The 13,397-nt window shown below is 34.5% G+C and overlaps 1 protein-coding gene across 1 annotated transcript in view; it reads right to left on the bottom strand.

Annotated features, from left to right (window-relative positions):
- Positions 1–13,397, bottom strand: part of DZIP3 (DAZ interacting zinc finger protein 3) — a 175,447-nt gene that overhangs the window by 114,563 nt on the left and 47,487 nt on the right. Inside the window, exons 10-12 of the mRNA XM_006170766.3 lie at positions 11,860–11,961; positions 9,327–9,419; positions 8,488–8,540 (exon numbers count right to left, since the gene is read on the bottom strand). Of these exons, the coding sequence (XP_006170828.1) occupies positions 8,488–8,540; positions 9,327–9,419; positions 11,860–11,961 (248 nt within the window). The remainder of the gene's footprint in view (positions 1–8,487; positions 8,541–9,326; positions 9,420–11,859; positions 11,962–13,397) is intronic.

Here is a 13,397-nt window from a genome sequence, read left to right as displayed (position 1 = left end):
AAAAAAAAAAAAAAAAAAAAAGAAAAGAAATACTGGACAACACTAAGAACACTGGAAGCCTAATGAGGACAGACACTTTGGGGTCATGGTTGCTGTCACTGTTGTTGTGATTAATTGCTCTTATCTTTAGCACTACTCTAATAATACTGCCAATCACCCAGTACCACTGGAAAATTTTAAAACTCTTAACAATATGAAATACTGGCAAAGATACTGAGTAAACAGAATTCTCCTATACTGCTGGTAGGGAATGGAAACTGGTCAAACCACTCTGGAATAGTTCAGCAAACCTAGAGAAGATGAAGATATGCCTAAATAGTCTAGCAAGTACATTTCTAGGTATATATGCTGGAAAGTTCTCTATAAACATATACACCTGCAGATATATACAATGATGTTCACTGTAGCACTATTATAGCCTGAAACTGGAAAGGACCCCCATTATCTATCAACAGAAGAGTGACTAAAGTAGTGATACCATGTAATAAAATCACAATGATAAAATGGAGAAACAACTACTAGGAAGAATTAATTACACAGAACTAGCCACAGTAGTGGGCACTGGTTGACATCGCTACTAAGCAGTCTGAAGCCACATGGAGGTTTAGGTGCAATTCCTTGCCTACCCTAGAAAGCCATATATACTGAAGTGTGCCTATAGTCCCAGCTACTTGGGAAGTTAAGGCAGGAGAACCACGATAAAGCAAGACCCTGCCTTTAAAGAAACAACAACAACAACAACAAAACATTTTGTAATAGTTTAAGAATGCATAAAAAATGTTTTCATGTATTTAAAATTCAAAAGAAGTAAACTATAGTTTTTAGTAATGTGGACAGAAGTCTGACTACTTTTTCTATTTTCCAAAAGGGACTGGGGAAGTCATACCTACAAACATTAACAGACCATTTATTTTCTATTGACAGGATTCTTCCTACCTCCTGTTCCTGGCATAGTATCTTTGAGACGTATATTTCAACCAATTACAGTGTATTCTTTTGCTTATTTCTTCTCAAGACACGGTACTTCCCTTTTCCTTAAGATGTAGATTAAGCCTTTCTTTAACTAATCTCTTCCCAAGACATAGATCTTCCTTTCCAATCACCTACCTAAGAATTTGTGGAACCCACCTATAACCTACAAACCCCTCCCACCCCCCCACCGCTGCTTCTACATGTCCCGCCTTTTTGGGCCAGACCAATGGGAAATCTTTTAATTAAATGTTGTCTGTCAATCTCAAAAGCAAATAAAAGGAACCTCTGTACATGATCACCCCAAGAAAAGGCATGTATGCCTCTTCTCTGGCCTAGGTCACACAGTTGGCTTGGAAATAAACCGCATTAATTATTAATTTTACAGTTGGTTATTTATTTTCCGTCAACAGTAACAATATGTTAGGAAATGTTTAAAATATGTAGATGTAAAACACATGAAAACAATAGCACAAAGATGGAAAGAAACAGAACTATATTACTGTAAGGTTCTTACACTACACATTACTTGATAGCTTCTGTTAAACTAAAAATGTGTATTTTAAGTACTAGAGTAACCACAAAAAGGAAAAAAATAAAATTAACAAACCAAATTAACAAACCAAAATTAAAAATAAAAAGCAAAGGACAAAGGAGGTAAATTGACAACAATGAGGAAGATGATAGACTTAAATCTACCAGGTGCTGAGTGCGTGCGTGCCCAGGATCCCTAGAGGAGAATGGAGGAGATGGGATTGCGGCTTGACCATACCCCCTGGGGGGTGATTTCTCACTTTCTGTCTCTATGTCTCTCTCTGTCTGTCTGGCGAGCGCACACACCCTATAGCGAAAACCTCTCCAAAAAAAAAAAAAAAGTCTAAATACTGGATCATTGGAAGAGTCACGAATTATTTTTTTCTGTTTTTCTATGCAATAATGTGTTGTGACTTTTCCAATGACTCAATATAAATAATTACAGTAAATTTATATAGAATTAAGCCCCCTGCTTAAAGGCAGAGATTGGCAGGTTGGATATAAAAAAAAGCAAGACCTTTGTCATTTACAAAAAACTATTTTAAAATTCCAGTACACATATAGGATGAAATTAAGGAATGCAAATGATACACCATGCAGACACTAGTCAGAAGAAAGCTGAAGTGGCTATATTAACATCAGACAAAAGAGATTTTAAGAAGGAATATTCCCAAAGATAATGGGGGGAAAAAAGTTGCATAAGAATAAAAGGGTCAAATCATTAACAAAAAAGATAATCCTAAATGTACATAAGGGATCTTTTCCTATGCACAGATTTAAAAACATGTGTATAGGAAAAGCAGAATACATATGCTATTCAAATGCAAATGGAATATTCATCAAGATAAATAATAGTGTGGATTATAAAGCAAATTACTACAAATTTTAAAAGACTATAAGGCTAGATAATCTATTTTGTGACCACAATGAATTAAACTAAGAATCACTATCTGGAAAGATAGCTGAAATATACCAATATTTGGCAATTATACAACATACTTCCAAGTAGCCCATATGTTAAAACACACACATGTATATACATACACAATTACAAAACATTTTGCATTGAATAAATAAATCTCCATGTATCAAAATATATAGGACATAGCTAAAACAATGCTTAATATAAAATGTTTATAAAGAACAAAGTTCTCAAATAAATTATCAAAACTTCCAACATAATAGGAAAAAAGGCACACTAAAACCAAAGCAAGCAGAAATAAGAAAATAACACTGGTAAGAAATTCAACGAGTTTGAAAACAGAAAAATATTAAAGAAATCAATGAAATCGAAACAGATTCTTTGAAAAGATTCACAAAATTGATAAACCTCTAGCCAGAATAATCAAGGAAAAAAGACATGAATTGCCAACATCAGAAATGAAAAAAGTGACATCACTATAGATCCAAGGACCCTTTGGCTGGAGAAACCAGAAAATTGAAGCCAGAAAACTATGGTCACTGAAGAGAATAAGGAAATCTAAAGAAGCAAAAGTCAGAAAAGAGATACCCCATATTCTTTTTAAGTTACAGCTTTGATGTGACACTGAACCACATGCAAGTGAATAGACTTAAAGCAGCTCAACTAAAAGGAAAAGATCTGAACTGAAATTGAAACCCTCCTCCCCTCAAAAAGAAGTTAACAGTTTACATTCACTCAAGTTAATTGCCTGTCAAGACAAAAGTAGCATTATCCATTGGAGAATAATAAAATTCAGAACCTCTTCATCTATACTTTATTTACAGGGTATAGCTATGTACTGGAAATATGCTAAGCAAGATGAAGTCCTCCCCTCATGGAAGTTATAGTCAAATGGAGAAGACAGTCAATAAAGTATAGTAAAAGTTAATAAATGTTCTGATAGGAAGAGTAGAAAGAATACATGACAGAAATACCTACTTTAATCTAAGTAAGTCTTTCCTAAAGTTTTCTAGGCAAGGCTTCAAGATAAAATAGTAAAATAGTTTCATTTTACCTCTAAGTTAAAAACTTGAAGTTTTCTTAAAACAAAAAGCAAGGAGAAGCTCAGTAGAATTGGTACATATATGGTGAAAGCAGAATGACAAGAGATTGCAAGTGAGGTCAGTAAAGTCTAAGGTAACTTAATAATTAAGCTAAGGAGTCTGAACTTTATTTTAGGAGAAGGCTCTGAAAGATTTTTCAACCACAGAAATACATATTTCAATTTTTTATTTTGGAAAAGTCCTATTGATTCAATTCAAAGAATAGGCTGGACAAAGGCAAGGTTAGGGACAAACCTTTTAAGAAGCTGTTTTACAAATCCAAATGAGAAATAATGATAACCTCATTTATCAAATTCAGTAAAGGAGGTTTAAGGTGCTAGGCTCCAACATGGTTTGAGTCCTGGACCTGACAGTTTGAAAATCATGGTGGATCCATTTGTGTGTGCATGCCCCAAATCCCAGAAGAATGGAGAAGAAAATTGCAGTGTGGCCACCTTCCCTGGGAGGCTGGGGTTGGGGGCGGGGCAGGGGAAGGAGGAAGAGATTTTCTCTCTTTTCCTCTCACTGTCTGGTAAGTGCATGTGCCCTATGGCAAAAAAAATTAAAAAAAAAAAAAAAAGTTACACAGCAGTGTTGGGAATAAATACTGAGTCTAGTTTTGGGCATGCTTAATTATAGGTATTTGTGAAAAACAAAAGTGAAGCTATTCAGCATGCATGTATAGATACAAAGGCCAGGATTCTAGGAGAGAGATCTGTAACTAGAGATAAAGATTTGGGTTTCATTAACTGCTAAGGGAAAACTAATACCTTAGAAATCAATGAAATGTTCCTGGTAGCTTAAAAAATGGTAGATATTTACACTTTGAAGAGAAAAAAAGAGACTCTATGGATTAGAATTTTTTTATATTGAAACTTCTAATTTAAATAGCAACATTACAACTCTATTAACTCCCAACTTAGAACATACAGTTTTCTCATGTAAAAAACAGGAAGATTCTAATTATGAGATAAGTTTAGAGGCCTAATTATGAGATAAGCTTAGAGTTTTGAAAGATGAGGGTTTTATGTCAACTTCCTTACCCTAATTTAAGAAAAATATTTTGTTTTCAAGAAAGAATTATTTTCACACCTAAGGGAAAAGTATCCACATAATGTCTCGTTCCCTGTTTTAGAATGTAAATGTCTACAAAAAGTAGAAATAGAGGAAGAAACAAATGGCAATTAAATAAGATTTTTTTTTTTCATACATCAAATAAATATAATTCGGTTTGAGGAGTCAGCAGATGGTGTAGTGGTTACATCATTGGACTTGCACATGGCCAACCGCAGGTTGAGTCCCAGACCCAGTGGCTTAAAAGGCTTCCTGGGTGCATGTGCATGTGTGTCTAAGATCCCAGGAGGAGAATAGAAGGGATTGTGGCATGTCCATCCTCCTGGGGAGTGATTTCTCACTTTCCCTCTATCTCTGTCTCTCTCCATGAGTATACATACCCTATGGCAAAAACCTCTGAAAAAAATTTAATTGGGTTTGAACAGGTGACAGAAACACAGAAGCAGCAACTAAAATACATATATGCTAAAAAAAAAAGTAACAGAGTATTTTATTTCAATCTTACCTTGCTCCTAAATTTTCAATGGTTATATATTCATCCTTTCTCATAACTTCAAACTGCAAGTGATAGAAAAAAAAATCCTAAAGTAGTTCATTTTTTAAAATTCTTTAATGTAGTTCTTACCTTTAACATTTGAAAAAGGACAATGAGAATAAGACATAGTGAAGACAAAACAAACAAAAGTACCAAGGTGAACAATAAGCAATCATGATCAAACAAGAAAATAGAATTGACCTTAAAAGCAGTTCTACTTTACATCAGTACAAGATTTAAATGCCAAATTTGAAATACAAATATAGCATATTTAAAGATAAGAAATAGATATATTTCTATTCAAAATTCTGGTTCTTTTCATATAAACTAAAAATTCAACAAAGATATTTAATTAATTTAAAAATAAAATGAATATCAAGTCAGTACATTTCATGTAACACATTTCATGTAACACATTTCATGTGACATTCTATAGATATTTTCATAGAAAGATATTTACAGATATTTAGGAAAAAAAGGTTCAGAAAACAGATTCAGAAGGCTTGAAAGTATTTTTAACCAGAGGTGACACAGAAATTATCATCCTTTGTTTGTATCACTTACTTCACTGTTACACCCCTGGCATATTTTCTCTCTGTTTTTCTGTCTGTATGTTTCTATTTCTTAAAATTTTTTGTTCTTAAAAACCACTTAATACTATTTTGTATAAATCATAGCAATAAAAAAGTCAGAGAGCTTAGTCACTACTAAAGAAAGTATAGCTAAAGAAATTGATTCTCAAAGCTGTTTCAAGTCAAAAATACTATTCCAATGAGGGAAAGCAAGAAACATAAGGAAAAGATACTCACCAAAATTTTAACAAGTCCAGGTACATCACACTGCAGCATCCTTACCATGTCACCCATACATCCTTCTTTCAAACATTTTTTCCCACTAAAACTCTAGATATTAATGGAAGTAAATAAAATAAAATCACTGCTGTGCAAATTTGAGTACATTTAAGTAAAGTTAGAGGCAGATGTTGCTAGGAAGTAAACCAAAAGAAGTGAATAAACATTTGAGTTAGATGTTCAAAGATGGTTCACTTTTCATCCATCAATGGCTGTCCTTAAACTCTATGGTTTCACTTTTCTCTTTATTTCTAAAATCTTTAAGTACCTGTCTATATTACAGCCTAAAATGTACTTGTTACCCCAGAGAAAGCAACTTTAAGTAAAATTACCATTTAAGTGAGTGTAAAAAGGAATACTGAATTTCGATCAGATACACAAGAATTCCAGGGAAAAGGAAAGTATAAAAATATTGAAACCTTTCTCTAGTTCCAACCTTGCTATTTTCCCTGGTTAAGTTACTTATTTTTTATTTATCTTTCTAAAACCAAGCAAAAATAAGTGCCTCAACAAAGAAAGTATTTATACACAGGCAATAAGTAAGTAAGACCCTGTCTGAAAGAACATGCTGGTGTATGGTGGTAGTCCCAGCTACTTGGGAAGCTGAGGCAGGAAGATCAAGATATAAGGAGTATTGGGAACCAGCAGTTAGCGTAATGGTTATGTTGCTGGATTCCCACGTAGTCGACTGTGGTTCGAGTCCCGGACCTGGTGGCTTAAAACTCACGCTGGGCACGTGTGCGTGCGTGCCCAAGATCCTGAGAGGAGAATGGAGGAGAAGGGATTGCGGCATGACCATCCCCTCTGGGGGGTGATTTCTCACTTTCTGTCTCTGTCTGTCTGGCGAGCACACGTGCCCTATAGCAAAAACCTCTCCAAAAAAAAAAAAAAGATATAAGGAGTTTTTAAATACCACTTTGAGAAATTAATAATAATGCTTTATATATTAATTTTTACAGTTTATAGTACAAAGTCCTTCTGTTTCATCTGTTAATCCTCACAGCCATATGAAGTAGATTTATTCTATCCTTAGAAATAAATTCCAAAGCATACAGCCAACTGAATTTTGACAAAGGACATCAGTCAATCCACTGGAAAAAAGAAAACCTCTTTGGGAAGTGGTACTGGAAAAACTGGGTATCTACCTGCAAAAAGATGAATCTGGACCCCTATCTCTCACTATTAACAAAAATCAACTCAAAGTTGATCAAACATCTAAACCCAAGACCTCAAATATAAAACTACTGCCAAAAACACTGGGGAAACTCTCAGAGACATTGGAATAGGCAAAGACTTCTTAAATAAGACTCCCAAAGCAAAGGCAATAATCCCAAAAATAGACAAGTGGATTATATCAGACTAAAATTTTTACATAGCAAAAGACACAGTAATTAGTGTGAATCAGCAACCATTAAGATGGGAAAATATTTTTATAAACTATGTCTCAGGTAGAAGACTGATAACCAGAACACACAGGGATAATAAAACTATTAAGTGGTTCAAATCTAGACTTGAACACAGACCTTCCAATTCCTTATTCAATGCTCTTTCTACCATACCACAATTGCTTTATAAGAGCTTTCCGTGTGTGCAACAAAAGTGAAGCTATTCAGCATGCATGTATAGATACAAAGGCCAGGATTCTAGGAGAGAGATCTGTAACTAGAGATAAAGATTTGGGTTTCATTAACTGCTAAGGGAAAACTAATACCTTAGAAATCAATGAAATGTTCCTGGTAGCTTAAAAAATGGTAGATATTTACACTTTGAAGAGAAAAAAAGAGACTCTATGGATTAGAATTTTTTTATATTGAAACTTCTAATTTAAATAGCAACATTACAACTCTATTAACTCCCAACTTAGAACATACAGTTTTCTCATGTAAAAAACAGGAAGATTCTAATTATGAGATAAGTTTAGAGGCCTAATTATGAGATAAGCTTAGAGTTTTGAAAGATGAGGGTTTTATGTCAACTTCCTTACCCTAATTTAAGAAAAATATTTTGTTTTCAAGAAAGAATTATTTTCACACCTAAGGGAAAAGTATCCACATAATGTCTCGTTCCCTGTTTTAGAATGTAAATGTCTACAAAAAGTAGAAATAGAGGAAGAAACAAATGGCAATTAAATAAGATTTTTTTTTTTCATACATCAAATAAATATAATTCGGTTTGAGGAGTCAGCAGATGGTGTAGTGGTTACATCATTGGACTTGCACATGGCCAACCGCAGGTTGAGTCCCAGACCCAGTGGCTTAAAAGGCTTCCTGGGTGCATGTGCATGTGTGTCTAAGATCCCAGGAGGAGAATAGAAGGGATTGTGGCATGTCCATCCTCCTGGGGAGTGATTTCTCACTTTCCCTCTATCTCTGTCTCTCTCCATGAGTATACATACCCTATGGCAAAAACCTCTGAAAAAAATTTAATTGGGTTTGAACAGGTGACAGAAACACAGAAGCAGCAACTAAAATACATATATGCTAAAAAAAAAAGTAACAGAGTATTTTATTTCAATCTTACCTTGCTCCTAAATTTTCAATGGTTATATATTCATCCTTTCTCATAACTTCAAACTGCAAGTGATAGAAAAAAAAATCCTAAAGTAGTTCATTTTTTAAAATTCTTTAATGTAGTTCTTACCTTTAACATTTGAAAAAGGACAATGAGAATAAGACATAGTGAAGACAAAACAAACAAAAGTACCAAGGTGAACAATAAGCAATCATGATCAAACAAGAAAATAGAATTGACCTTAAAAGCAGTTCTACTTTACATCAGTACAAGATTTAAATGCCAAATTTGAAATACAAATATAGCATATTTAAAGATAAGAAATAGATATATTTCTATTCAAAATTCTGGTTCTTTTCATATAAACTAAAAATTCAACAAAGATATTTAATTAATTTAAAAATAAAATGAATATCAAGTCAGTACATTTCATGTAACACATTTCATGTAACACATTTCATGTGACATTCTATAGATATTTTCATAGAAAGATATTTACAGATATTTAGGAAAAAAAGGTTCAGAAAACAGATTCAGAAGGCTTGAAAGTATTTTTAACCAGAGGTGACACAGAAATTATCATCCTTTGTTTGTATCACTTACTTCACTGTTACACCCCTGGCATATTTTCTCTCTGTTTTTCTGTCTGTATGTTTCTATTTCTTAAAATTTTTTGTTCTTAAAAACCACTTAATACTATTTTGTATAAATCATAGCAATAAAAAAGTCAGAGAGCTTAGTCACTACTAAAGAAAGTATAGCTAAAGAAATTGATTCTCAAAGCTGTTTCAAGTCAAAAATACTATTCCAATGAGGGAAAGCAAGAAACATAAGGAAAAGATACTCACCAAAATTTTAACAAGTCCAGGTACATCACACTGCAGCATCCTTACCATGTCACCCATACATCCTTCTTTCAAACATTTTTTCCCACTAAAACTCTAGATATTAATGGAAGTAAATAAAATAAAATCACTGCTGTGCAAATTTGAGTACATTTAAGTAAAGTTAGAGGCAGATGTTGCTAGGAAGTAAACCAAAAGAAGTGAATAAACATTTGAGTTAGATGTTCAAAGATGGTTCACTTTTCATCCATCAATGGCTGTCCTTAAACTCTATGGTTTCACTTTTCTCTTTATTTCTAAAATCTTTAAGTACCTGTCTATATTACAGCCTAAAATGTACTTGTTACCCCAGAGAAAGCAACTTTAAGTAAAATTACCATTTAAGTGAGTGTAAAAAGGAATACTGAATTTCGATCAGATACACAAGAATTCCAGGGAAAAGGAAAGTATAAAAATATTGAAACCTTTCTCTAGTTCCAACCTTGCTATTTTCCCTGGTTAAGTTACTTATTTTTTATTTATCTTTCTAAAACCAAGCAAAAATAAGTGCCTCAACAAAGAAAGTATTTATACACAGGCAATAAGTAAGTAAGACCCTGTCTGAAAGAACATGCTGGTGTATGGTGGTAGTCCCAGCTACTTGGGAAGCTGAGGCAGGAAGATCAAGATATAAGGAGTATTGGGAACCAGCAGTTAGCGTAATGGTTATGTTGCTGGATTCCCACGTAGTCGACTGTGGTTCGAGTCCCGGACCTGGTGGCTTAAAACTCACGCTGGGCACGTGTGCGTGCGTGCCCAAGATCCTGAGAGGAGAATGGAGGAGAAGGGATTGCGGCATGACCATCCCCTCTGGGGGGTGATTTCTCACTTTCTGTCTCTGTCTGTCTGGCGAGCACACGTGCCCTATAGCAAAAACCTCTCCAAAAAAAAAAAAAAGATATAAGGAGTTTTTAAATACCACTTTGAGAAATTAATAATAATGCTTTATATATTAATTTTTACAGTTTATAGTACAAAGTCCTTCTGTTTCATCTGTTAATCCTCACAGCCATATGAAGTAGATTTATTCTATCCTTAGAAATAAATTCCAAAGCATACAGCCAACTGAATTTTGACAAAGGACATCAGTCAATCCACTGGAAAAAAGAAAACCTCTTTGGGAAGTGGTACTGGAAAAACTGGGTATCTACCTGCAAAAAGATGAATCTGGACCCCTATCTCTCACTATTAACAAAAATCAACTCAAAGTTGATCAAACATCTAAACCCAAGACCTCAAATATAAAACTACTGCCAAAAACACTGGGGAAACTCTCAGAGACATTGGAATAGGCAAAGACTTCTTAAATAAGACTCCCAAAGCAAAGGCAATAATCCCAAAAATAGACAAGTGGATTATATCAGACTAAAATTTTTACATAGCAAAAGACACAGTAATTAGTGTGAATCAGCAACCATTAAGATGGGAAAATATTTTTATAAACTATGTCTCAGGTAGAAGACTGATAACCAGAACACACAGGGATAATAAAACTATTAAGTGGTTCAAATCTAGACTTGAACACAGACCTTCCAATTCCTTATTCAATGCTCTTTCTACCATACCACAATTGCTTTATAAGAGCTTTCCGTGTGTGCAATGTAAACAATATAGAAGCAAGTATTGTATTATATATTAGAGACCCAAGTTATGGTCATTAGTTCACTAGAGAGTAATTAATAAAGAATTGGGCTTTGGATTCCCACTTTTTTTTTTTTTGGGAGAGGTTTTCGCTATAAGGCACGTGCACTCACCAGACAGAGAGAGACATAGAGACAGAAAGCGAGAAATCACCCCCCAGGGGGGATGGTCAAGCCGCAATTCCTTCTCCTCCATTCTCCTCTCGAGATCTTGGGCACACACGCACACGCACCTGGTGTGAGTTTTAAGCCACCGGGTCCGGGACATGAACCGCGGTCGACTACGTGGGAGTCCAGCAACATAGCCATTACGCTAACTGCTGGTTCCCCTGGACTCCCACTTTAATTTTAGTGGCAAACAACTTAATTTATTATATGACTAATATAAGTATAAATTCCAATTTTTTTTGAAGACTATAAAATTTGTTCTTGCTCTCCATCCATAAAATAAAAATTGTCCTTAAAGTTGTGTAATTATCCTTTCTATGTATTTATTAAGCAATTCTGTTATTTGATTCTTTGTCCTATATGTGAACATGAAAATGATATTTCTATTCCTAAGAGTATGAACTTCTACACAGAAGAGAATAAATTGACAAAAATCAACTCTTTTTGATTAATGAAAACAGCAGAATAACTAGCAGAGTAGCCCATACAAACAAGTATTTAGTAAATGATGACAATGAAGAGTAGTGGGGAGATAAGTATTTTAGAGACGCGGGAAAGTATAATGAAGAAGAACAGAGGGAAGAAAATGTGAAAAGAAAACAAAAATGAAGGGGAAGGGAACAAAAAGGGAAAAGGTAAAGAAAGATATGCTTTTTTGAAGTATTAAGAAGGAAAAGCAAATATAATACCTGATCATTTTCACCTGGATATTTTAAGTTCTTGAACTTTTTCCAACAAATTTTATGGAAATAAACACAGCAACTTTTACTGCACATTAACTGAAAAAATCCCTAGAAAAAAATAAAAGTAAGCTGTTGATATGGGAATGGTAATTCACGTTGCTACAGAAAATACTGCATTAAGTCACTTTTAAAATTATTTTGTAATTAGATGAGCTTTACATGCCATTTGAAATTTATCAACAGAGATAAAGAGATGACCAAAAAGATTTACAAGTCATTTGTACATCATTAAAGACAGAAAAATTAGGACATTAAGAAAGAGCCAATGGGGAACCAGCAGTTAGCGTATTGGCTATGTCGCTGGATTCCCACCTAGTCGACCGTGGTTCGTGTCCTGGACCCGGTGGCTTAAAACTCACGCCGGGCGCGTGTGCGTGTGTGCCCAAGATCCCAAGAGGAGAATGGAGGAGAAGGGACTGCAGCGTGACCATCCCCCCTGGGGGGTGATTTCTCGCTTTCTGTCTCTCTGTCTGCCTCTGTCTGGCGAGCACACGCACCCTATAGCAAAAACCTCTTCCCCCCCCAAAAAAAGAGCCAATGATTTGAACAAGTCAATATGGTATTTTTCATATGCTATTTACGAGAACAAAAAAATCAATAACCCAACAAGTGACCTTTGTAGAACATGCTGTCCACCCCTCTTCATTTTCAATACCTCTTCATCTCCATTTTTACATTTCTTTTTTTATTCTAGCTCCAGCTCCATACCATTATCCCTGACTCTCCCATTACCAACCAGAAATGGAATTTGTTACTTTGGTGATGGCTCCCAAACTACTGTGCTACAGATTTCTTATCCCTCCTACTATGCCTTCCCTGGGAACTACAGACATCTTCCTTGAAATAGGAATTCTGTTTAGATGACAAAAATCTAAATTCTATGTCTAGAACTTCCTGCTGCTAAACACTGTTAATTTGACTGAAATCCCAACCTTTCTGGGAAACCTTAGTACCATATCATCATGTTACCTAAATGACGGATGCCTGGCCTGTAGCTCACCAGGCCCACCTCTTAATCCCCACCTTATGAACAGATCTTGCCCTTCTCCTTCTGTACACTTACCTCTTTTACTATATAAACTATGCAACATTTACTATACAGATTATGCCTTGCAACTAAGATTTAAGTTATCTTACAATCACATCTCTTAGTCTTATCTTGCGATTTTATAGTCTTATGTTGATATATCCAGAGAGATCTACTACTATTCTAATTGAAGAATTTCATCAAATTAAGACTGTTTACTTTTTTTCCCTACTCCCCCATCTTAACCCCACCACCACCAAGGTCCATAGAAGAAATAGTGATCATTTAGTATTCTAATTCCTATGACTGATGTTTCTCCTTAGTAAAATACTATTCTCAACCTCTAACATTTCTAAAAATGAAGCATTTTTAAGATTACTTTCACTGTATGACTACAAAGTAACAGTTTAGAATCATATGAATGTTATAAAACCTTAGCAAAACCAATTTATTCTTT

This window comes from Tupaia chinensis, unplaced genomic scaffold (assembly GCF_000334495.1).
Source record: "Tupaia chinensis unplaced genomic scaffold, TupChi_1.0 Scaffold148904_1, whole genome shotgun sequence".
NCBI classification, from domain to species: Eukaryota; Metazoa; Chordata; class Mammalia; order Scandentia; family Tupaiidae; genus Tupaia; species Tupaia belangeri.
This window is presented reverse-complemented; position numbering and strand designations above follow the sequence as displayed.